Raw genomic sequence first — 22,819 nt, forward strand, 5'->3', positions numbered from 1 at the left:
GCCAAAATAATAATGCCTTTGTCTCCCAGTGAAACATGCTACATTCCTTCCTATATATAGTATTATTTATTTTATTTTTTTATTTTATGTATATGTAGGTGTACCTGTTTGTATGTGTGTGTACCATATGCAAGCTGCCTATGGAGGTCAGAAGAAGGGTTCGAGTCCCTGGAACTAGGTTTACAGCCAGCTGTAAGCCACCATGTGAGTGCTAGGAACTGAACCTGGGTCCTTTGCAAAAGCACCAAATGTTCTTAACAATTAAGCTGTCTCTCCAGGCTCTGTTTTTTCCCCCATTCCAAGATTTATTTATTTATTTTATATGCATACACTGCCACTTTCTTCAGACACACCCGAAGAGGGCATCCGATCCCATTACAGATGGTTGTAAGCTACCATGTGATTCTCCAGCCTTCCAGGCTTTGCTTTTTTTTTATATATAATCTTAATACTTCACTTTTACAAGTACCATATCAGTGTTTTACAGGAAAACTTCACTACCTGGCACTGAGTCCTAAAATACTTGAAAATATCTTGATGATTCTGCCATGTGTGGTGGGAGAATTCTAACTTAAGAGAATGAATTAATGGTTCATTGCAAGAAGTCAGCTCAGAGCACCAGCTAAGCAGTGCTCTGTGTGTGTGGAGAGTGACAGGTAAAGAACCATTTCTCTCACTTGTGGTTACTTCTAGTCTGCTTTCCATAATGGAGTTCCTTATAAAGGATCTAGTACTTACTCAATTTCATTCAAAAGATAACATGAAATTCTACTATAAGTCATTGATACATTCAACTAGATATAAATATTGTGATTTAGGGTTTTACTCAATGTACAGATTCTCTGAAAGGTAGCTATGCTCACCACTATAGCAAGGCTTCACCATGTGCAGACTATTTAACATACCTAAGTAATCAAATATAAAACTTTAGAATTTCAAGAAAACTCCTTCTACCTTTAGAATTATTGCAAACACAATCATTAACATATTTAAAACAAGCAGATTGTGGTGGTGCATACCTTTAGTCCTAGCACTTGGGAGGCGGGGGCGGGGGCGGGGGCGGGGGCGGGGGCGGGAGGTGGGGGTAGAGGCAAGTGTATCTCTGAGTTCGAGGCCAGCCTGGTCATCAAAGCAAGAAAGATGTTTAAAACAAAAAAATACTCTATCGGTGCTGGCTATCCCTAGCCATCAGACCCCGTTTGTTCCCCTGTAAAACAGCAGGAGGAGCTCCCATGCACACAGTACAAGGAACAAACGTTACCTTTCTTTTTCAAGCTCTTCTAAATATCCAGTACTTTCTCTGCTTCCGTTTACAAATGCTCTTCTTGGGAATGACCCCATGGGGACAGGACTGCAATCTCCTGAACGGCTTGATACAGATCCTTCCCGACTTCCATAGGAGCGAAGAGACATTTTTGATCGTAGTTTCACTCCGGGGAAATTGCTATCTAAGTTAAATTCTAAACAGAAACAAGTTCTTATGTAGTAACTACTTTATGCCATGTAAAATACTCCTAACACTATTATATTATTTTAAAAGTGAGTCCTCAGGTTTATATTTTAACTACAAATATATGCAGGTGAATAATAATTTAGAATAGTTAAAACTTGCCCTGCAAAGTCAGCATGAGTCATGTAGAAAACAAGTGTGTTAAAGGAAAATCACACAAAATCCTAAGATTTCCAGTAGGTTATATTAGGAACTCAAAAACTAATTTGTCTGGTTTCACTTATTACTAAGCAGGGTCCCCTGTTCGGCACTGGAATTTTTAGGCAACGAAGTGAAAAAGATATTTTAAGACAGATATTACTAGAAATGTCATAGGAAAAGATAGACAAAAAGACAATACCCCTTTGAACCTATCTGCCACAGAAGTCTTGTGGCACATGGCCTACTGAAGTAAATTTAGTGATTGGTAGAATGAAATGAGTTTTAAAAACAGATCAGATTTGAAGGGATAAGTTAAAACCAATGACGTGACGCAGAAACAAACAAACAGAGCGTTTTATCTATTTGTATTCAACAAATACAATCCAGGGGGGAGGTGGGGAAGAGGAACAAGCTTGAGCCCAGTGTCCAAATGAGAGCAGCTAACCTGGAAACTGAGCTGAAAACAGTATTATTAAAGTACTTTAAAATGCATACCTTTAAGACGCTCTAGTAAGTCAATCTGTCCAGAAGTCATAGTCTCATCTTCAATACTTCCCTGGAGCTGCTTAAGTACTTCCTATTGAGAGAGCATAGTACATTAGCATGAAATGCTAAATATTTCAACATATGATTCTGCATTTCTTCGCATTTAGATATGACTGGGGAGAAAGCTATTTCAGTTCACACTGAGAACATGCCATAGGCTATGATGAATATTAAACACCATATTACTTATTATTCTCTGTTATATCCCAACAACAATAATAGTGGTATTTTGTGATAATGGTAATTTGAGGAGTCTCCATGCAAGACACTTCTTGGCACACTTAAAAGGAAGCTAAGAGGGGAGGGGGAAGTCTGATCCAAGTATTTAATATGCATGCATTAAAAGGCATAATGAAACAAACCCATTATTTTTTACAATATGGGCTAATTACTTTTAAGAAAGCTGGAATTCTTTTCACTCAGCTGACACCTACAGGCGTGCTTAAGCCATACAAAAATGGCTGTCAGAACCTGCATCTCTTATGCCTGGATCTGCACAAGCAGAAGACAAGTCTGCAGTTCAGTGACTTACCACCTGGGGAGACTCGGCTCACATGGGCAGGGCAGACACTCATGTAACTGCAGGCTAGTTACCTCCTGCCCTTGACGTCACTGCCTTTCTTCTCACAGAAAGTACTTCTTGATTTTTTTTTCCCAAAGAACATTTTGAAATCATTTTCTACCTAATTTTTCTGCCTGGTTCCCTATAAATCTTGTTTTTTATGAGTGCTCTTTAATAACTTTCATACTTCCCATATAGTGACGCATGCCACGGGAGCTTCCAGCATGTCCTCTGTTTTGCCAATTTCTTTTTGGAAGTCCAGGAAAATGCACTGAACATCTGCAACCCTGAAACTTAAGGCCATGTCGCTATACAGTAAAGTGATCTCAGAAGCATCAAGATGGAACTTGCCAGAATGTGAGCTAATGCTAGAGGGACAGCTCTCTGCCCTGCCTTGGTCTTGTCACTACATGTACTGAAAACAATGACCTGTGGTCTTAGCATGTGCCCTTCAAACAGCAGCCTGTACTGCTGCTTGAACCCTTTGGTAGGAGGTGTGGGAATGTGAAGGTGAATGATGTTCATGTTGAAAACCATCTCCAGAGAGAATCACCACTGTGGGAAGGAGACTATATTCACACAGGGACACCTCTCTCCAGTGAGTGCACAGTGTGCCCAAATGCTTAACTGAGCTGCAGGTCACTTCTCTCCCTTAGCTGGAGACTAACACTGCAGACTACGACTTCTTTTTTCAGGGTTCTAGTTCTTCCAACCACGGCTAAGAGCTGCAGCAGTCTCTGGACAGTCCTGTCATCTTAGATCATCTATGTCGAGAGGACCGCAGTGTATCATACAGAAAAACAAAGGATGCCAAAAAAAAAAAAAGAATCCCATTAAACCTGTTCATATAGAATAAACAAAGAGAAAGCTTCGCTCTCCCTTTAGTGACAGAATTACAATTTAAATCAGTGGGCCAACTAGAGGTAAAGCTCATCGGCAGAGTGCTTACATAGGACACACAAGTCCTGGTTTGAGAACATCAGTCCCTCTCCAAGTCCCTGTAAAGACTGAGTGATTCTGATATGTGCTCACATTTACTAATCTTAAAACTGGATTAACCTTCACAATTTGTAATAAAATCATTGCTTTAAGGGAAGACTTACAATCTGAATTTGAACCATGGGACTCACATGGTAGAAAAAACTTACTCTCACAAACTGTCCTGACTTCCACATGTGCAGCACACATGCACACAAACACAGGGACACACATATACATGCATGGACATAGCAAGTAAATAACTGAACAGGAAGTCTCTGTGGCTAGGCACAGCTCAGCAGTACAATGCTTTTTGTTGAGAATGTGTGTCACTTTAAGCTTAATTCTCAAGGCCAATACCAAACAAAGCCTCTGTATATCTGTTAAAAATCTATTGATAAAAGCAGCAATGTAAATAAAACAAATGAAATTTAAGGCTACAATTTTTAAGGGTTTTAAGAGTAGCAATTTTATAAAGTATTAGCTTATTCCAATGTGTCTGTTAGGTTATCTTTGTTAAGTGCTTTTAATTACAAACTTCACTGAGCAAAGCCGGACAAGCCAACTCACTCACATCCAGTTACTTTGCCTTAAGATGACAACATCTAGCATGACTTGCATTACTCACAGCTTGCAATGAATAGTGTATGCCTACTAACAAAAGTAATCCCAATTGTGTTTCTGTTTTGAGGCTCAATGTGCACAGGTACAGATCTTCAGTCCTTGGTGGCTTAGCCTTTCATTTTCCAGCCTTGGTCCTCTCAAGTTCTGGTCAATGCATCTTCAGTTCCCAGAAATAACCATTATGCTGGAACTAGACAGTATACAGTCCTTTGAGTCTTTGTGTTTCTACTTTAACATAAGTATCTGTAAGATGCCTCCATGTTACTACATGTATTCATGAAGGCTGCTATGAAGAAACCTAACATGATCATTCTGTACAAACATCTAGTAGACATAAGTCCACTTCTCTTGGAGTAACTTCAATCACAGGGTTTACCTTGGAGAGAAACTGCTGTGGAGTATGTGTGTGCCTGTGTTTATAATAGGCTCACGAGCAGTGTGAGCATCTCGATATTCCAATCTGTGTGGATCTGTCTTTTAAATCGTAATCATTTGAGGAGTTGTCAAATGGTCTCTGTATTCCCTGATGACAGGTGATACTTAGATATTTTCCATTAGTGTACCCAGACACTTATCTTTCTTTTCTAATTATCTTTTTAATTTCTGAGGTCATGTTACAAAAAAAACTGGATAGTTAAACCTATGTGTTTGTCTACTCAATTGTGTGTGTGTGTGTGTGTGTGTGTGTGTGTGTGTGTGTGTGTGTTTTACACTTGTAAGGGTCAGAAAAATTTTGGGAGTCAGTTTTTATCTATTTTGTTGAGGCTGCTGCTAAGCCAGATACTCCAGGCTAACAGGACCTTGAGCTTTTAGGAAATGATTCTCCTGTCTCTGCCTCTCCTCTCGCCTTAGGAGTGCTAGAACTGAAGATCTCAGCAGTACATGATTTTCTTCTGGGCTCACCCTGCTTGTACTCACTAGTGCTTGTGCCTTTACTGGCTGACCAAATTCAGTATCTTACTGTTTATAGTGTAAGTTCTTTTATCTTTTGAAATAAGTTCTTTTGTTGAATATATGTGTAGTGTGGTAAGTGATTTTCGTTTTTTGTTTTGTTTTGTTTTTTGGTTTTTCGAGACAGGGTTTCTCTGTGTAGCCCTGGCTGTCCTGGAACTTACTCTGTAGACCAGGCTGGCCTCGAACTCAGAAACCCGCCTGCCTCTGCCTCCCAAGTGCTGGGATTAAAGGTGTGCGCCACCACTGCCCGGCGGTAAGTGATTTTCAATAGTGAAAGATGGCCTGTTTTTTCTTTTTCTTTTTTTAACTGAAGCCTTCTAGGAGACATATGTTTTTAATTTTAATGAAGCCTTTACTGGCTATTTTTTTTTCTAATGTCAACTTGACACAAGCTAGAGTTATCTGAGAGGAGGAAAGCACAGTTGAGAAAATGCTTCCATAAGATCAGATTATAAGGCATTTTCTTAATTAGTGATTGATGGGGTGGGGTCCACTGTGGGTGGTGCCATCCCTGGGCTGGTGGTCCTGGGTTCTGTAAGAAAGCAGGCTGAGAAAGCTATGAGGAGCAAGCCAGTAAGCAGCACCTTTCCATGGCCTCTGCACCAGCTCCTGCCTCTGGGTTCCCAGCCTGCCTGAGTTCCTGTCCTGACTTACTACAGTGATGAAGTATAGCCTGGAAGTGTGAGCCTGATAAATACTCTCCTCCCCAAACTGCTTTGCGCATGGTGTTTCATTATAGCAACAGTAACCTTGACTAAGACATGTTGGTACCAGGGTAGTAAGGTATTGCTGTGACAGACCTGACTATGTTTTGGGGAAGAATGTGGAAGGACTTTGGAACTTTGAGCTAGAAACACCACTGGGTATTCAAAGCTTGGTTGGCTGTTCTGTGGAACCTTGGAAGAATGTTGAAGGCAGTGTAGAAGATGGAGGCCTGGCTTGTGAAGTTTTGGAGGGAAGTTTAAGGACTCTACGGGGGTCATTTGTTATTTTGAATTAAGATTCTGTGGTTCTGGTTAGCTGAGGCTGAAGAATCAGCTGTGATCAACAAGACTAGAACTACTAAAGCAAAACCTTTGCTTTGCTGGGATACTTGATGCTGGTTGGCTAGAGCTGAGAAATGACCAGTAATTAAGAGAGCCCAGCATTGCTGAGGTGAAACCTTTTGGGAAGTGTTTCCTGAGAGCCATACCTGATTTGTTTTAATTGTAATACAATTCCATGTTGAAAATCTATAGTATTTCTAGCATTTTATCAAATTTCCTTTTTTTCCAAGACATTATTATATTTATGTAAAGAACTGCTGACTAACTCCAACACCTGGATTGCTTCTGAATTACCACCTATCTTCTGTTTTCCTGATTACCATTTTCTTATTTTTTAACTTGATAGTATGCCAATGATATGCATGTAAGAACTAGAAAGACTTAAGGGGTAGGTGCACTCTTCTTCCAGAACTTATTCTTCCCACTGTTGGAGTTGCTATTTTCCACCCTATTAATAACAGTAAATAGCTTAAACCTAACTTAGTTTTCAGGTAATTTAAATCTGATTTGGTTTCTTGAGTGTGTCCTTTTTTACTTAGATTGAAAATATGGCAAATTGGCTTCCTTAGCCTTTTAACTTCCTACTCTGCGTGACCTCCCATCTGATGTCCAGCACAGCAGACGCATCGCTTGAGCATCTGTCTCACTATGGTTTTCCACTTCTGCTTATTTTCTGGTGGCACTTATCTTCTTAGCACTAAAAGTCTGGTCCTTGGAGCTGAGGTTTTTAATCTGGTCCAAAGAGTTTAAAACCTGGCAAATACCTTAAAAACAAAGTTTCTCTCTCTCTGTAGGAAGTCCTGTAAGCTAACATTATGCCTTTCCCTAACTTCCTCCTATCAAAAGCAGCCCTGTCTAGAGTTTTTCTTGCCTGCCTTCAGGGATGATACCTTCCAGCAAAGCTGTCTGCTGGTGCCCAGAATAAAGATCAACTTGTACTTATTCTGTGTCCCCAGAGAGAAACATCATCAATAATCTCAGCCTTGCTTGCTTCTCATGATGCTGGGGAGCTGGCATATAATTTCTTTCACAATATTTTAAAGGTATATTTAAATAGGGATTTTTTTCTGAACACAGCCACAGTATCATACTTATACCAAGTAAGTATTTCTTCAATTCCCTCAAATATGTGGTCCGCTCATACTTCCCTAACTCTTTATATACATTCTCCTGGCTGTTACCCCACTGTATTTTTATATTTTTATAGTGATGTCATGCAACCAACAGCAGGACATACCCTTTTTTGCCAGCAGGTGGTAGTACTGCTTACGTTTTTAGGCTTCCCTAATTTAATCTGAAGCTGTGTCTTGCTTTTCTTTGTGATGATTAGGTTAATAAATGTTGGGAACCATGCTTTAGTGAGATTGTACGTGTCCCAAAGTCTACTAAGTGTTTTTAGGGAGAAGAACAGCTGTACTTAATTGTAACCAAAAATGGAAAGCATCAATAGTTTCAAATGCATCTTTTTACATATCAGTGGAAGACAAAACAGGCCACAGGTTTGCTCTTCAACAGCTGAGCCTGTTAAGGAAGTAATGCATAAATAACTTCATTGAAGGTTGTAATTGCTATTTTATCACAGGCCCAATCCTAAGGACAAAGACAGGTCTGCCAGGATGTGTGCATAAACAGTTGGGTAATCACCAAATCTAGGCATACCTTAGATTTCTCCCAATACAGACTGGGCCAAGTTTATAAACATGCAACCTGATAGCCCACCTTACAAGTTTCTGTGACTTGTACGATCACTCCGAAAGACATTCTACTTCAGCATGGAGATTAAAGTGTCAATTTAAATGTCTTGTCTAAAGTGTTTCTTTAAAAACTATTTTTGAATTTACTTAAGTAATTAAATAAAAATTAAATCTAGATCTGAGTTCTATAATACAAATTAGATCTGTACTATCTAAACAGGCCCTCTAGGAGGAGGTCTGCAAAGTCCCAGTCAAGCAGACTGACTCTGTACTTTGTATCCTCCAGCTCTCACACACATGCCCAGTACCTCAGTTTAAAGTGCACTGTGTTGGGTAAGTGTTAAGATAACAAATGGCTTTTTTAACCTAATAGATAACTGACTTGGGTATTTTAAATCACTGATATGTAGCTAGTGATAAGGAAAAATAAGTGTTTATAGTTTACCTATTTTCAAAGGACTCTGAACTGAATATTTTGGAGATGTTATTGCCAGAGCGTTTTATGGCAATTAGAATGGAAAAAAAGAGCAATAGAAAGATAGGTAAGAGAGTTGTGAGATCAAAAGGCTGACCTGTTAGGACAGGATGTCAGATCTAAAGGGTAAGTAGGAAAGAGAAGATCAGTTTCCTCAGTGATACACAGCAGTCTAGAAAAGAAAGGAGACTTTGGAATGACAGAGAAAGAACTAGACAGACTGGGAAATATGTAAAGATACAGAAAGTAGAGTGTTCAGAGGAAAAAGCCAGAATTAAGATGTTAAAATAGCCAAGCAACAGAAACAACACAAAACAGATTTTTTTAAGGGAAGGAAATAAAGATTTCTATTGACAATCTCCAATTTTATGAAGTTATTCAATTCAGTGGGAAGCTGCCTAACTGGAAATTAAAGTAACTGAAATTTTAATCAATTACTTTGAAGACAGAAGGTTTTCTTCTTTACAAATTAAATACTCTGGAACTCTTTTTGCTACCTGGAAAACCAACTTTAGGGCTTGGAAGTACCATGGAAATTATCACCTAGGCTCCATGATACCTGTATTTTCTAAATAAAACAATGTACTACTTGAGCTACACTGTAAAACAAGGCTAGTCTCTATGAGTATATAGAAAACCTTGCCACTACGTCAAGTATAATGATAAAGTTGGGGGTGTTATTTTTAAAACTAAAGACTAAAAATAAACCAACACCAAGGTTAATTTATTTTCTTTACATTATTCATAGATTAATATAGTGCATTTACTAAGAATATGTTAACTTTTCTAAGAGTTTATTATATAAAGTTTTAAGTAAATAAAGTGTCTTAGTTATCCAAGAGGAAATAGTGAACATGTATAAGCTACAATTAAAAGTTGCAGTCTTGATACCTTCATATTAGATGCCTCAGTTTCCAGTTTTGTAAGATGATTGGAATTATCTTCTAGCTCTTGTCGAAGATTTGAGTTCTCCATCTTCAGTGCCTCAACTTGCTTTAACAACTGATCATATGAAGCTGCAGCCATCCTTGGCTACCCTTGGACCTATAAGGTTAAAAAGGATTTTGAAATTCACTACTAAAAATGGAATAGCTGCTTGTTTTGTTTTGAAGAAAGAGACAAAGAAACCAAAGCTCTCGAGGCAGGAAGAATGGTGCCTATGCACGGGTTTGGTCTCCAAATGACATAATCAAGCAGCAATAGTTCCTAAGAGGATGGAACATGGGGTCTGAAGAGAAACAGGGTTAAAGAAAAAGGCAGAGCCTCCATTCCATTTGAAGATATCTGCATTTCTACAGGTAAGATTTCTATCTGGGAAGACTCTTTCAAGGTTAAAGATGACCTAAGTAGTCCTGTACGTCACACGTACAGAACACAGCCACTGATAAAGAATTCGTGTAAGTAATGTTGCACCTGAGTTCCGACCTGGACACGGTTTACAGGCTTTCAGAACCAGAATTCATTAATGAGGTCAGAGTTCATCCTATCATTTTTATTTAATAAAAGGCTTTGTCTTAAAACATCATCTATGGCAAAGTAGTTCTGAAGATTACAATGCCACAGAACTACGGCCATTCACAAAGTCATCACAGAGGAAAACATAAAATTCTGATGGGCTGAATAGCCCATCCTATGGCAAAAGTGGTCTGTATCCGAACTGAGGCTAAAAGATAAAAAGGTTGAAGTGAATGACCTCAGAAGTGAGACTTCAAAGAACAGAGAGAAAAATGGAGGAGATGAGAGAGAAGAGCTCAGTACTAAGAGGCCGCTGGCATGACTGGACACAGAATGATACAAAGTATGCTAGGACTGATCCAGAAAGACTCAGGAAGCCCACACTCTCTTTTTAGTTTAATGTCAACTCACTTTGGAATAAAAATTAAGAATAAACAATTCTGAATTATTCAACACAAGAATATCATCCTGGCTCGTCATGACCATCTGTAGGAAGTCTCCAAAGTGCAAACGAGGAGCACTTGCATTTGGATGCATGGGTCTTAGGCTCAGGGGTGGTCATTTATCAGCTAACATTTGCCCCTTCAGTAGTACTTCAACTTGGAGATGGACATTTACCAACAGCTTTAATATAATGTACAGGAGGATTGCTAGGAGTCAGCATACAGTATAGACTGAAAAACAAAATGTGTAAGTAAATAAACTATAAAGACAGATATAATATAACTTCTTAAGACCTTACAGTGAAGCTGCTGTTCCCTTACACCAACAGATGAAAGTACAGAAGTAAACCACTTCTGCAGGACCAATGAGAGCTCTTAAAAATGGAGGAGAAACTCACAGGATTAACCACTTTTCTGTTTTACACATGCCAATAATAAGCAGGTCCAGAAATACACAGCACATTGAAATCACCTGACAAATGGGGATCTGACAAAGCTCTAATAATTAAGCTTCATAGTAATTTATTTTATATACAATAACAGAAGCTACTCTAAAACAACAAACCAACATGGAAAACGTAATGTGGAAGTGTACTAAGACAGGTCACAACTACACAATCACAAAAAGAGCAAACTGCACAGCAGACAGAAACCATTACAAGTGTTCAGATGGGGGCTGACCTTGGACAGTTTGAGCACAGGAGTGCAGTGTCCAGGGAGGCCAGAAGAGGGCATCAGATCCTCTGGAACTGGTTGTGATCTGCCCAATGTCATGAGAGCCAACCCAGGTCCTCTGGAAGCCACAGTATGCACTCTAAATGGCTGAAACCCCAGATTTGTTTTGAATGGTAGTTTTTCATGATTTTCATGACCTCTACTCCCCTAAACAACCTCAATCACTGAAGTCCTTCTGCTCTAACAATGGAAAAAGGAAACAATAAGATGCTTCTTCAAGCAGGAATACTCTCTTTAACTTACAACCCTCCTAGGATGCTGAGTTGCCACTCCCTCACCTGCAACTGCTCTTTACAAAATTTGTGAACTCATGCATTTACTTTGGGAATACAATTCACGCAATCATAAGAATTTCATACCAATAGTGTAACTGGGAAGTCATTCAACAACTTTTTTTTTCTTTTTTTTTTAATTTTGGGGCTGGAGGTGATGCTCAGTGGTAGACTTCTTGCCTTGACTGTGCAAGGTTCTGGGTTCAATCCCCAGCACCAACACAAGCACAGGAAAGATGCTTATGTGATCACATAATGACATCATGCCTTGTGAATGGGAAAAATACTCTCAAAAACCTGACTTTACTGAGAGTATGCACACACCTCAACTTAATTTTCTGTAGTTAAGAAGCCAATTTAGATCTCTGTTCATGCCATAAATATTTGAGGTAGGGCAAAAGCAAGCCAAAAGGAGACTTATCTAGACTCTTCTCCAAATGCTTACTGGAAAACACAGCACTGCAAGAAATGAGACAGGAAATGTAAATGTAAAAGATACATAATTAGGATTAAATGTGGAGAATTCATCATTACTATTTTAAGTCTGGGGTTGCTGTTTTTTTTTTTTTTTAAATAATAGACTTTGTCTTAGTTTTTTAAAAAAGAGAAATATCCATCAATACTTTTAGATGATAATGGAATTAATAGCAATTGAAAATCAGGCAAATCATAAAAGACCATTAGTCAAAGAATTCTGAAAATTTCAACGAAACATAACATGCTAGAAAATATAATTTACCAAGCTGACCCCCATAAAGAGATGGGACACTTTTCTAAGAAGATGTACAGTATAGCAGGGCATGGTGGTACACAGCTGCAGTCAATCTTAGCAGCAGAGACTGAGGCAGGAAGATGGCTACAAACTCAAGGTCAGCAAGGTCTGCAGAGACTGGAGTGAAAGATTCCAAGGGCAAAGCTGTTACTGTTGGTGTCTACAGCTTGGTATATGAGTAGATCTACACAGAGAGAATAACTATGAAGGCAAAGGAGGAGAGGTTTTCAATTCCAGTAGCCATCCTTGCTGAAAATAATAAAAATAAAAGAGTTGTTCTGGGCCAGGGCCACAGCTCAGTGTGGAGAACATGCAGTATCTACTTAGCGGGTGTGAAGACCTGGGATCAACTACAGCACCAAACAAGCACCCAATACTCCAGTGTCTTTAATATGATTCATATCGGCTCTACTTACACAGAGGCATTAGATTATAGCATTAGTTAACAAATTAGTACAAAGAAATTAGAAGGCAAACTCTGGATGGTTAAACAACTGAAACAGTAGAAAATAACATGAATATACTATAGCACTGACTTTAGAAATATTTCCTTTATATGTTCAAATGGAAGGCAGATAAAAGGTAAAACAGAAGAAACGAATCTCATAAGATCTGTTATTCATGCTTCCATATATAAATTTATGGCTTCCTTATTTTTTACAGAAGTAATCCACTGGACAAAACATAGATAGAGATTGTAAAGATATACAAGATCTTCAACAAACGGGAAGGCATGCCTGCACATGAAGATTCAGCATCATAAACATGCTGATTCTCCCAAAATTATCTTATAAATCTTATAATTCCAAGAAAATTCTACATAAGGCTTACTTTGGGTTATGTTTTCTGTAGGTGCACACTAGCAAAAAGACTAGCAAAGCCAAAATGACAGTGGAGGAGACCCACCACATATTCACAGAGGCCCACGCTGTCCTAAAATTCATTACACAGACCAGGTTAGCCTCCAACCTTCTTGCCTGCCAACCCAAGGGCTGGGACTACACCATACTGGCTTCCAATGAATGGTACAGTCCATATTTAATTTTCTTAGTTTTAATAGTTAAAAATATGTAAAGGGAACTTGGAGAGAGTTGTTCTATTTCTAGTCTTCTGTAAGTTCAAGGCTATTTAAATATAGGTGTGTGTGTGCTCGCGCGCGCGCGCGCGCGCGGGGATGTGTACATATAAATGTGCTGTTTTTGAGACAGGGTCTCACTACATACATAGCCCTGGCTGTCCTAGAATTTCAGTGATCCAATCACCAATACCTCTCCAGTGCTGGGAGTAAACAGGTGTGCCTGCCTCCAGGAACAGCCGAAATAAAGTTTTTTTTAAGCTATAATAAAAATCAGTCACTAGAATACAATTTTTAAAATCTGAAAGTAAACACACATAAACTGAGTATTCGATAAAGGTAACATCCCAAATACAGGAAAGACAGGGTTTTAAGTAAAACCTAACCCTCTCTGTTCCTCAAACTGCAAACTAAGAAAAGCTCAAAAAGGAGCGGATGGGTTTTGTGCTAGGCACTGAACTGTGGGACCTGTGTGCTGAGCTGCTAGCCTCTCAGCTCCTGGACAGAGACTGAAATGTTTGAAAAGCAGACAGAAGTGCTCTCTGATGAGAGGGTATCTGCTAACTAGAGGTTAGGACAGATTCAGTTCTTAGTCTTCTGCTTAGTATAATAGCATCACCACACTGGCAATAAACATGAGGCTGTGCTGGGCAGCAGTGGTGTACACCTTTAATCCCAGTACTCTGGAGTCAGAGGCAGGGGAATGTCTGTGACTTCTAGGCCAGCCTGGTCTACAGACCAAGTTCCAGGACAGCCAAACCAAACCAAACCACTGTAACAACTAATGCAGACCTTACCCTCCCCCCCTCCCCCCGGGTCTCTCTGCTAGGCCTCAGCCAGTGACATTCACTCGTCTGTGGCCTTCTTTTTCTACCCTCCTTCCTTACTCCCTGAAATGGCTATATATGTTGTCTGGACCAAGTGTGGTAAGTTCTAAGGTGGCCATCACAGTTAAATTATGAGGAGTGGGGGGGTGGCAAACCTTTTTTGGTAGGGAGCAGGATCTCACTATAGCCCTGGCTAGTCTAGACCTCCTGATGTCAACCAGGCTGACCTCACGATCGTTGCCTCTGCTTCCCAGGTGCGAGATTAAAGGTGTGCACCACCATGCCAAGCTGTGCATATTTACGCAGCTAACCTTTTCAGATTAACAATACTATGAATTTTAAGTTTTTCTAGCAGATCTGCTGCACATATAGTTGTATAAACTAAGTAAAGACACATTTCTCCTCATTTCTAAATATTTATCTCATTTCTTTTTATCACATTATTACCTTGAAACTACAAAATGTTACACAAATTATCTTATTCCTGATTTTAAGAGGAATAATTTACAAGTTCACCACTTAAATTCTTAAATTTTATAATAAACATTTAAACATATTTAGGGACTTTCCTTCCGTTTAAAAGTTTTACAAGAAGATGCTATAGTGATTTGAATATCCTTGGCTCAAGGGAAGTGGCACTCTTAGGAGGTGTGGCCTTGTCAGAGTAGTTGTGGCTTTGTTGGAGCCAAGTGTATCACTGTGTGGGTGGGCTTTGAGGTCCTATACTCAAGCTCCACCCAGTACAGAAGAGAGCCCCCTCCTGGCTGCCTGAAGAAGACAGTCTTTCCTGATTGCCTTTGGATCAAGATGGAGAACTCTTGGCTCTTCCAGTACCATGTCTGCCTGCACACTGCTATGCTTCCTGCTATGCTGATACTGGACTGAACCTCTGAAACTGTAAGCCAGGACTAATTAAATGTTGTCCTTTAAGAGACACCTTGTCATGGCGTCTGCTCACAACAATAAAACCCTAAGACAGTCGCTGGATGTTTTTCCTCTCTCACAGTGTATGTTTTTCTAATGCTGAGCCATCCTCTGTTCCTGAAACAAACTCCACTTGTTCATGCTTTATTCTCTTCAATTTTCAGTATTTCAGTATTTTATAGGAACCCTGTATGTATGTATGTATGTATGTATGTATGTATGTATGTGCTTTAAGATTTTGAATGAAGATTATGCTATATCCATAAAACAAAGTGGTGGATGTCTCATTTTTTAATGCTGTCTGGAATAGTTTAAATACTAACCTGTGAAAACCAGCTAGGATTCAAATCACAAAGTTCCCTCTGGAAAGAAAGATTCTTTAAACTGCTTAGAAATGTCTTCAGTAGGTAAGTGTTGTTAATTTTACCAATTTGTCTCCTCTAGCTGTCTAAGCTTTCTGTCAGCATCGTATAGATTCTGCCATTTTACACTTCTTCATCGTCTTCTCTCCTTCACGCTTGTCTGGTCATTTGTTCCTTAAATGACTTCTCTATGAGGTGTGGGAGCCCACCTTTTCACTGCCACAGACCGACTGTGTGGAAACTACTAGTATTGGCTTTTTAAAGGTTTGTTTGGTGCTCAGGAACATGACTAATTTTCATGAATATCTATCTAGAAAAAAATTTGAGAGTACCTTTGGAGTATGTCTGCATGTATGCGTGTGTGTGCTTTAACTTCCTCTGTGGATGCTATGCTGTTTCATTCTCTGCTTTGCTATGATCAAGTACCTCACGCACAGCCTTCCTGACACTTCTAGTCCACACTGCATACTCTGGCCAAAGGCACAGTAACTATGACAAACCCTGGCCTAACTGTGCTCGATTTATTTTGCCGTGTTTTGTCTCCCCAGCTAAGGCAAACACACACATCTTTAGGAGAGGTCTGTATGTAACATGCAGCTTCTGTAATTCCACAAAAATGTTCCTGATTCTAGTCACATAGAAGGTATATGCATGAGAAGAACAGACATGATATGCCCTATCAGTTACAGAAGCAAACAAACAGAAAGCAAGACAAAGAAAAACAAAAAGATAATCTTCCATTAAAAAAGAAAATAATGGATTCCTCTCTGTGGCTACATAATGGAATCAAAACATATTTGATAACCCATACACTATCAAACTAGCATTTAAGGGGAGTGTTAGTGGTATAAGAAACCTTTTCCTATCAAAATTAGCTATAAAATGCCTAGAAGGGTGCTCCCCTTCTACTCTGGGTTGACAGTGCTAATCATGTCAGACTACAAAGCCACGCTCCACCAGTGGGATGAAATGCAGTCTCCATCTAAGTCAGGGGTAAATCCAGCTGCTGGTTTTCACTTTCAGAGTACACTGGCTAGCAGGGTTTTGGCTCTGGTACCTACCCTTTTTACAGAAAGAAAAATCACTTTGGAAAACCATTTCTGCTTTGTTTGTGTGTTCTTTTATGTGTTGCTGATTTTCATTTCCAACAACGGCTTGGATTGTGTTTGAGTCACAGGAACCTATAAATATGAGCCTTTTGGAGACAGGGTCTCTGAATAGTAATAAATATTGTTAAGCTATTGTATTAGAGTGGGACCTAACTCAATGACTAGTGCAATTCAAGGCCATGTGACTAAACAGACACAAGTAGACGTGTAGTAGGAATACTGTCTGACAACGGAAACAGACTCAAGAGACAGCTGCAAGGTAATGGATGTCAGCAAGCACTAAAAACTAGGAGACAGGTTCTTCCTTGGATTCTTCAGAAAGAATTAAGCTTTCCAACACTCTGGCCTCCAGAAAAGTAAAATCAGGGATTTCTTAATGTTCTAAACTACCAGTTTGTGGCACTTTGTTACAATAGCTCTGGGGAAATATTAGAAAAGATAAGCTCATATGTCCCTTGTTCTGAAGTCACCTGGAATTGGGGGGGCAGGAGGCTACCCCTAGAAAAGGACCCATCAGGCTGTGTGCACCACCTCTTGGCTCACAACCACTTCCTCCATCAGACCACAGCAGACATCGATACAAATGTATTCCAGGAAAGGAGGGCAACAGACCTGGCAGAAGCCAGGATATTACAAAGGGATGCCCACGTCTTTCAATTTGACTATTATACTATTGAAATGAGATCCTCAAAGAAATAGAAATTTCCCAAGAATCTCATGATGGAAGAAGCAGAGGGAAATTTGTCTCCTGGAAAGAGATTCCACATAGTTGTAAAAATCTTTCCAATTACAGAATGAAGTTAAAGTTCAAACAAGGACAGGTCACCCATGATGGTAGTGGTCACATATCCTGACTTGACCTGCTTAGATGTACAAATCCTACCTGACCTTGTCTCACTTCAGGACAGAGAAAATAGATGGAACAGGGGGGGTCACTACAGCTCTCTCTTCCCAATGTGGCCACACTAAAGACGTCTTCTGCTTCCACTTTCAATTTGGTTCTTTCAATTGGCTTTAACTGCTGAGGATGAATGATCAGACCCAACTTGGGGCACAGGCTGTGACCCTCAAGTTCAATAACAGGTGTTTGTTTCTCTCTCTCTCTCTCTCTCTCTCTCTCTCTCTCTCTCTCTCTCTCTCACACACACACACACACACACACACACACAGAGACACACAGACACACAAAGACACACAGAGACATACAGATAAACACACAGAGACACAGACACACACACAGACACACACACAGACACACACAGACACACACAGACACACACACACACACACAGACACACACACAGACACACACCACACAAGCAGTATAGAGGAATCAAGGAAACCAGGAAGTGAGAGAAAGAAACACCACTGTGCATGTGGTTAGATAGTATAAAGAGGCGGGGGTTGATTGGAAAATCCACAAAAGGTGCTGCAAAAACTCTAAAAGGTACAAAGAATAACTTCATCACTTCATCTTTCAGTTTCTATCATAGAACACTCATTCACAAAAGAATGATTTTCAAAATTAATTTTTAAAATACTTCAGGGAAAAAAGCTGTGTTAGGACACCTGTGGCAAACAAATGGCTACCCAGGAAGCTGTCTGCACTGTGATGTCCCAAGCCCAGAAACACATGGCTTTCCTTGGCCACAAGGACTCTGCAGAGGTAATTAGTAAAGCCCGTACAGCAAAATTTCCTGAACTCTGGCAGAACCAATGTTACCACATATGTCCTCAGAAGTAAGACAAAGGGTCAGTCAGGAAAGGACGTGACAACAGAAGCAAGGCGTCCGGTTCAGAGGGAGACAGATTATTACAGTGAGTGTGAAGAGAGGAGAAGCTAGGTGCACATGCAGTGCCTCTGAAGTGTCTCTTCACTTTGGTACAGTGAAAACCATGTCGACTTCTGACCTCCAAGAATGGACAATAGTAATTTTTGTTTTAAACCATGAAGTGGGCTGCAGACATTGCTCAGTTGGTAGAGTGCCTGCCTAGCACACACAAAGCCTTGGATTTGAGCCCACCACCACATACAACTGGGTAAACATCCATAATCCCAGCAGTAGAGTTAGAAAATCAGCAATCACTCAAGGATAGCCTCTACATGTGGACATGTGGAGTTCAAGGGTAACCTGAGCTATACAAGACCCTGTCTCAAAAAAAAAAAAAAAAAAAAAAAAAAATCAACCAACCAACCCTCACAAACATAACAAACCTACTAAGTTTGTGGTAATTTTTTTTACAACAGTAATTCCAGTGTCATTTTCTTGGTTCATGCAACAACCTTCAAATGTTTATGCAAATTCTCTGACTCTACTCCTTTAAGAGGCCTAACTCTTCTTTTTTGTAGGCTAGACTCAGTGGCTCTTAGTCACTGAGATAAGGGAGATAGACAAGAGAAATAATGCTTTACAGACATCTGAGAGCAGGTCACAGGTGTTTTCCTTTTCTCTCTCTCCTGCTGTGTTCACTTGGGGAAAGCCAGCTGCCATGATTCAAGCCCTATGCAGATCCACAAAAAAAGCTACTGAGACTGGACTGCCTGCCAATAGCTAAATGAGTGAGCCATCTTGGAATTCGTCTCAGTTCTAGTCAAGACCTGATGACTGACAAGATGACCAAAATCTTGACTGAAGCTTCCTGAGAAATCGGAGTTTTCTCACACAAACAAGATGCTCCTGAACTCCTGCTTCATGGAAACAATAACATGCTTATAATTTAAGCACAATGTCATTTCAAGCCATTAAGTGTTGGTGTGATTTGTAATATAGTAACATAACTAAGACAACCAGTGAGTAGTCATGATCAAGTGTATACCACTGCAGTTCGAGGTAAGAAGAATTTAGAAAAAAGGAACCTACAGTCTCCACTAGAGTAACAATGAATATAGGACGCTAAACAGCTGTTAGCAGCACAAAATAAGTGGATACTACTTAAAAATGGCAGTGAGTTAAAACATTTGGGCAGCACACACAGGGCATGAAAGCAAAGACAACAGCTCTTAGAACAGCATGATCACTCAGCACTGCTGAGGACAGACAGGGGCACACTCTGAAGGTGGGTGAATGAACAACACTTAGTTTGCACGTACAGTATTCCTTAGCTTCAAAAGGAAAGAAGCTAAAACCTAAGAGACTAAAGCATGGTATAACTTAAACAATAGATGAAGTATGGTATAACTTAAACAACAGATGAGGACATTATGCTAAATGAATTGAGCCAGTCACAAGAGGTCAAATATACGAGTCTTTTTATAACAGTTCCTATAACAGGTAAATTCACAAAGGTATAAAGTAGTGAGCTGCTTGCTAGGTGTCAAGGGACAAAGGAAATGGGGCTTTAATGTTCTCAAAAGTTTTCACAAGAAGAAGAAATTCTGGAGATGATGGTAGTTATGGATGTACAATGCATTCAACACCACAGAATTGTACTCAAAACTGCTCCTGGCCCCACTGCAGAGGCTTGTGTAACATGAAGGCTGTGGGTTCCATCTCCAACACTACAAAACAAAGACACACTTTGACAGAAGAAGGAGAACTGGAAACAAAGAGGAGGAAGCTCTCCCTACATAACATACCTCAAAGAACAGTCTATTCTTTTCCTGCAAATCAGAAAATATTTCAGATAATAGAAACCTTTAAAAAAAAAAGTGCCTAAGGCTAGCCAAAGCTACCAGTGTTCAACCTGCATTCATTTTTACAGTTTACGCTTAGTCTCATAAAGGTTTGTTCCCATGTTTTTTTGTTTTTTGTTTTTGTTTTTTTGCCCTTCATCACCTTTCCTAGGTCTGTCATGTGGCTGGCACGCTGATAAATATGTACTGAGTATACTTCCTCAGTTGTCACTGTCATTCTAAATCAAGTGCTGTCACATTTCAGGTGCTTGTGTAGGTAAGACTTCACCTGGACTCTTCTCCCAATGGGAAGTGAGATTAGAGTTTCAAAGCCTTTAAACATGTAAAACTGTAAATTAGTACGTAAAGTCAGTAAAGGGGAAAAACAGTAAAATAAAAATCTACATTGTAATTCATGCAAACAAAATCATGAATAGCTTTGATTTAGTTCACAAAGCACACTTTTGAATATTTAATTTATGAATCTCTAAATAGGTCACATAATTCTAGATATAGTAATTAACAATAAATTTTAAAGACTATGAATGCTCAGTGAAATACTGAATGTTACACTAAATACGAGTGATCTTTTCTTAGTTTATTCTTCTATTTATTTAACTTCAAAAGATACTACAACCTAACACTGTAGAAATGTTTAGAAGATTAACTTTTAAATATGCTAATTAACGGGGCTGTCAAGACGGCTCCAGGGTAAAGGTGCCTGCCGTCAAGCCTGATACACTGAGTCAGATCCCGGAACCCACATGGTTCCAAGTCCAGTAAGTTAGCATGTGACCTACTTACACACAATAAATAAGTAAATAAATAAATAAATAAATAAATAAATAATTAAATGTGATTTAAGCTACAAAATATTTTATAAAGCACTCTTATAGTTAAGAGTGGTACCACAAGGCACTGGTGGTGAACATCTTTAATCCCAGCACTTGGGAGACAGAGGCAGGCGGATTTCTGAGTGCTCGGCAGCCTGGTCTGCATAGTGAGTTCTAGGATAGCCAGGGGTATACAGAGAAACCCTGTCTCGAAAAACAGAACAAAACTTTCAAAGTCATATATGTGGGGGTTCTTGACCACATGAATGATACTGCTTTTCAAATCAATTGTCATATACTATTTTGTATGCTCTACATGGAGACATTAATAGTAATTTTATAGAAGTAAAATGAAATAGACTTAAGTGCTTATCCTTACACAATAGATGACCTTGGTTAATGTCACATACCCGAGTAAGAGAACTGGGAAACACATAAAATGAAAATAGTGCTATATTCACTAGTTGATTAAATGAGACAGTATCTGTGAAAACAAGAATTTAATGAACTCAAGAAATACACTGAGATTCTGGGGATTGGATAGTGTTAGCTATTAATTCACTTGTCAGCCTGTGTGATATCTTTACTCCTAGCTATGGTTTCTATCACATTCAAAAGCCATCCCTAACTATTTTGAATGCTGATATCCACAAATCACATAACATTAAAACATAAAACAAAATTTAGGAATAAAGTTAGGCCTGTCATACTGGGATAGTCTTATAATCCTAGCACTTGGAAGGCTGAGGCAGGAGGATCCAAAGTTTGAATTTGCTCTGAGGTACACAGTTCTGAACTACACAATGAGACTGTCTCAAAACAGCAGCAAAGAGCAAAGCAGAAACGAATAACCGTTCTAACTTGTCAATGAAAATTTTATGTCATATTATTAGTCAAGTAATAATTCTTTATTATTTTGAAAAAATACTGAGACAAAATTGCAAATTCTCTTAAGATAACCATATAAAAGTATTGAAAAGGGACTGTCTTGGACACTGATCCTAGAGGGCTCCACAAAGCCACTGCTAGTCTAGTTCAGAGCGTCAGGAGTGCGGGAGGTTGCCACAGACATGCACAGAAATAATCTCCATATGGACACTATTAGACATCTAAGTAAAGGTACAGTAAATGTCACTAAAACACTTTATACTGAGTACATCTCACGGCTACTCAGTAAACTGACGTACATCTAAAGTAGTTATCTGTAGATTTTATTAAATTAAATTTTAAAAAGACAAAAGAGAAATACAAATTTACTTAATAAATATAGGTTTTAAATTCCAGGGCTATAAAAAATTTATTGTTCACAATTTTTCACAAAGTAATTTACATTCTAAAGTAATTTGATCTCCAATGATCTAATAGACAGCATAAAAGCTAGACTAACAAAGGGAAGCTCCAGTTCCATACATAATGCAGTAAGATTTCCTATAGGATTCATGTTAAATCAAACCATCTGGCATCTCTCTTGTGATATAAAGTCAAAGTATTTGATACATTTTACTGCCAAAACATTCATAATCTGATATATCTCCTACTTTAAAAAGCAAAATGTGTGTTTTCTCCTATTTGGGAGGAAGCTATGAGCTGGCGTCTCGTTTGCTACTGAGCATTCTATTAGCTCAGGGCACACTCACTCCTCTGCAGTTGTCTACAGCAAAGCCCTGCTGCAGTCACCACAGAAAGCTCTACCACTGCATTCTGGAGCTAACAAAGACACTGGTATCTCTTTGCCACCCTATTCTCATCGAGTTCACTTATATGCTGTACAAAAGGAGGGGCATTACTACTGAACGATATTTCGCCAGTCAACCAAATGATCACTTGGGAGCTGCAGTGCATGTCATTTCTTCCTCCTATCGTCGGTAG

At 39.2% G+C, this 22,819-nt stretch overlaps 1 protein-coding gene across 3 annotated transcripts in view; it reads right to left on the reverse strand.

The window, feature by feature from the left end:
- Positions 1-22,819, reverse strand: part of Apc (APC regulator of WNT signaling pathway) — a 95,923-nt gene that overhangs the window by 50,523 nt on the left and 22,581 nt on the right. For 2 of the 3 annotated variants that reach the window (XM_028762683.1, XM_028762682.1), the window contains exons 2-3: positions 2,147-2,228; positions 1,262-1,460 (exon numbers count right to left, since the gene is read on the reverse strand). In XM_028762683.1, coding sequence (XP_028618516.1) covers positions 1,262-1,460; positions 2,147-2,228 — 281 coding nt within the window. Of the gene's footprint in view, positions 1-1,261; positions 1,461-2,146; positions 2,229-9,421; positions 9,557-22,819 lie in introns of those variants that run through there. The other variant, XM_028762681.1, reaches the window with a different exon arrangement.

Source organism: Grammomys surdaster, unplaced genomic scaffold (assembly GCF_004785775.1).
Source record: "Grammomys surdaster isolate TR1022 unplaced genomic scaffold, NIH_TR_1.0 135, whole genome shotgun sequence".
Lineage (NCBI taxonomy): Eukaryota > Metazoa > Chordata > Mammalia > Rodentia > Muridae > Grammomys > Grammomys surdaster.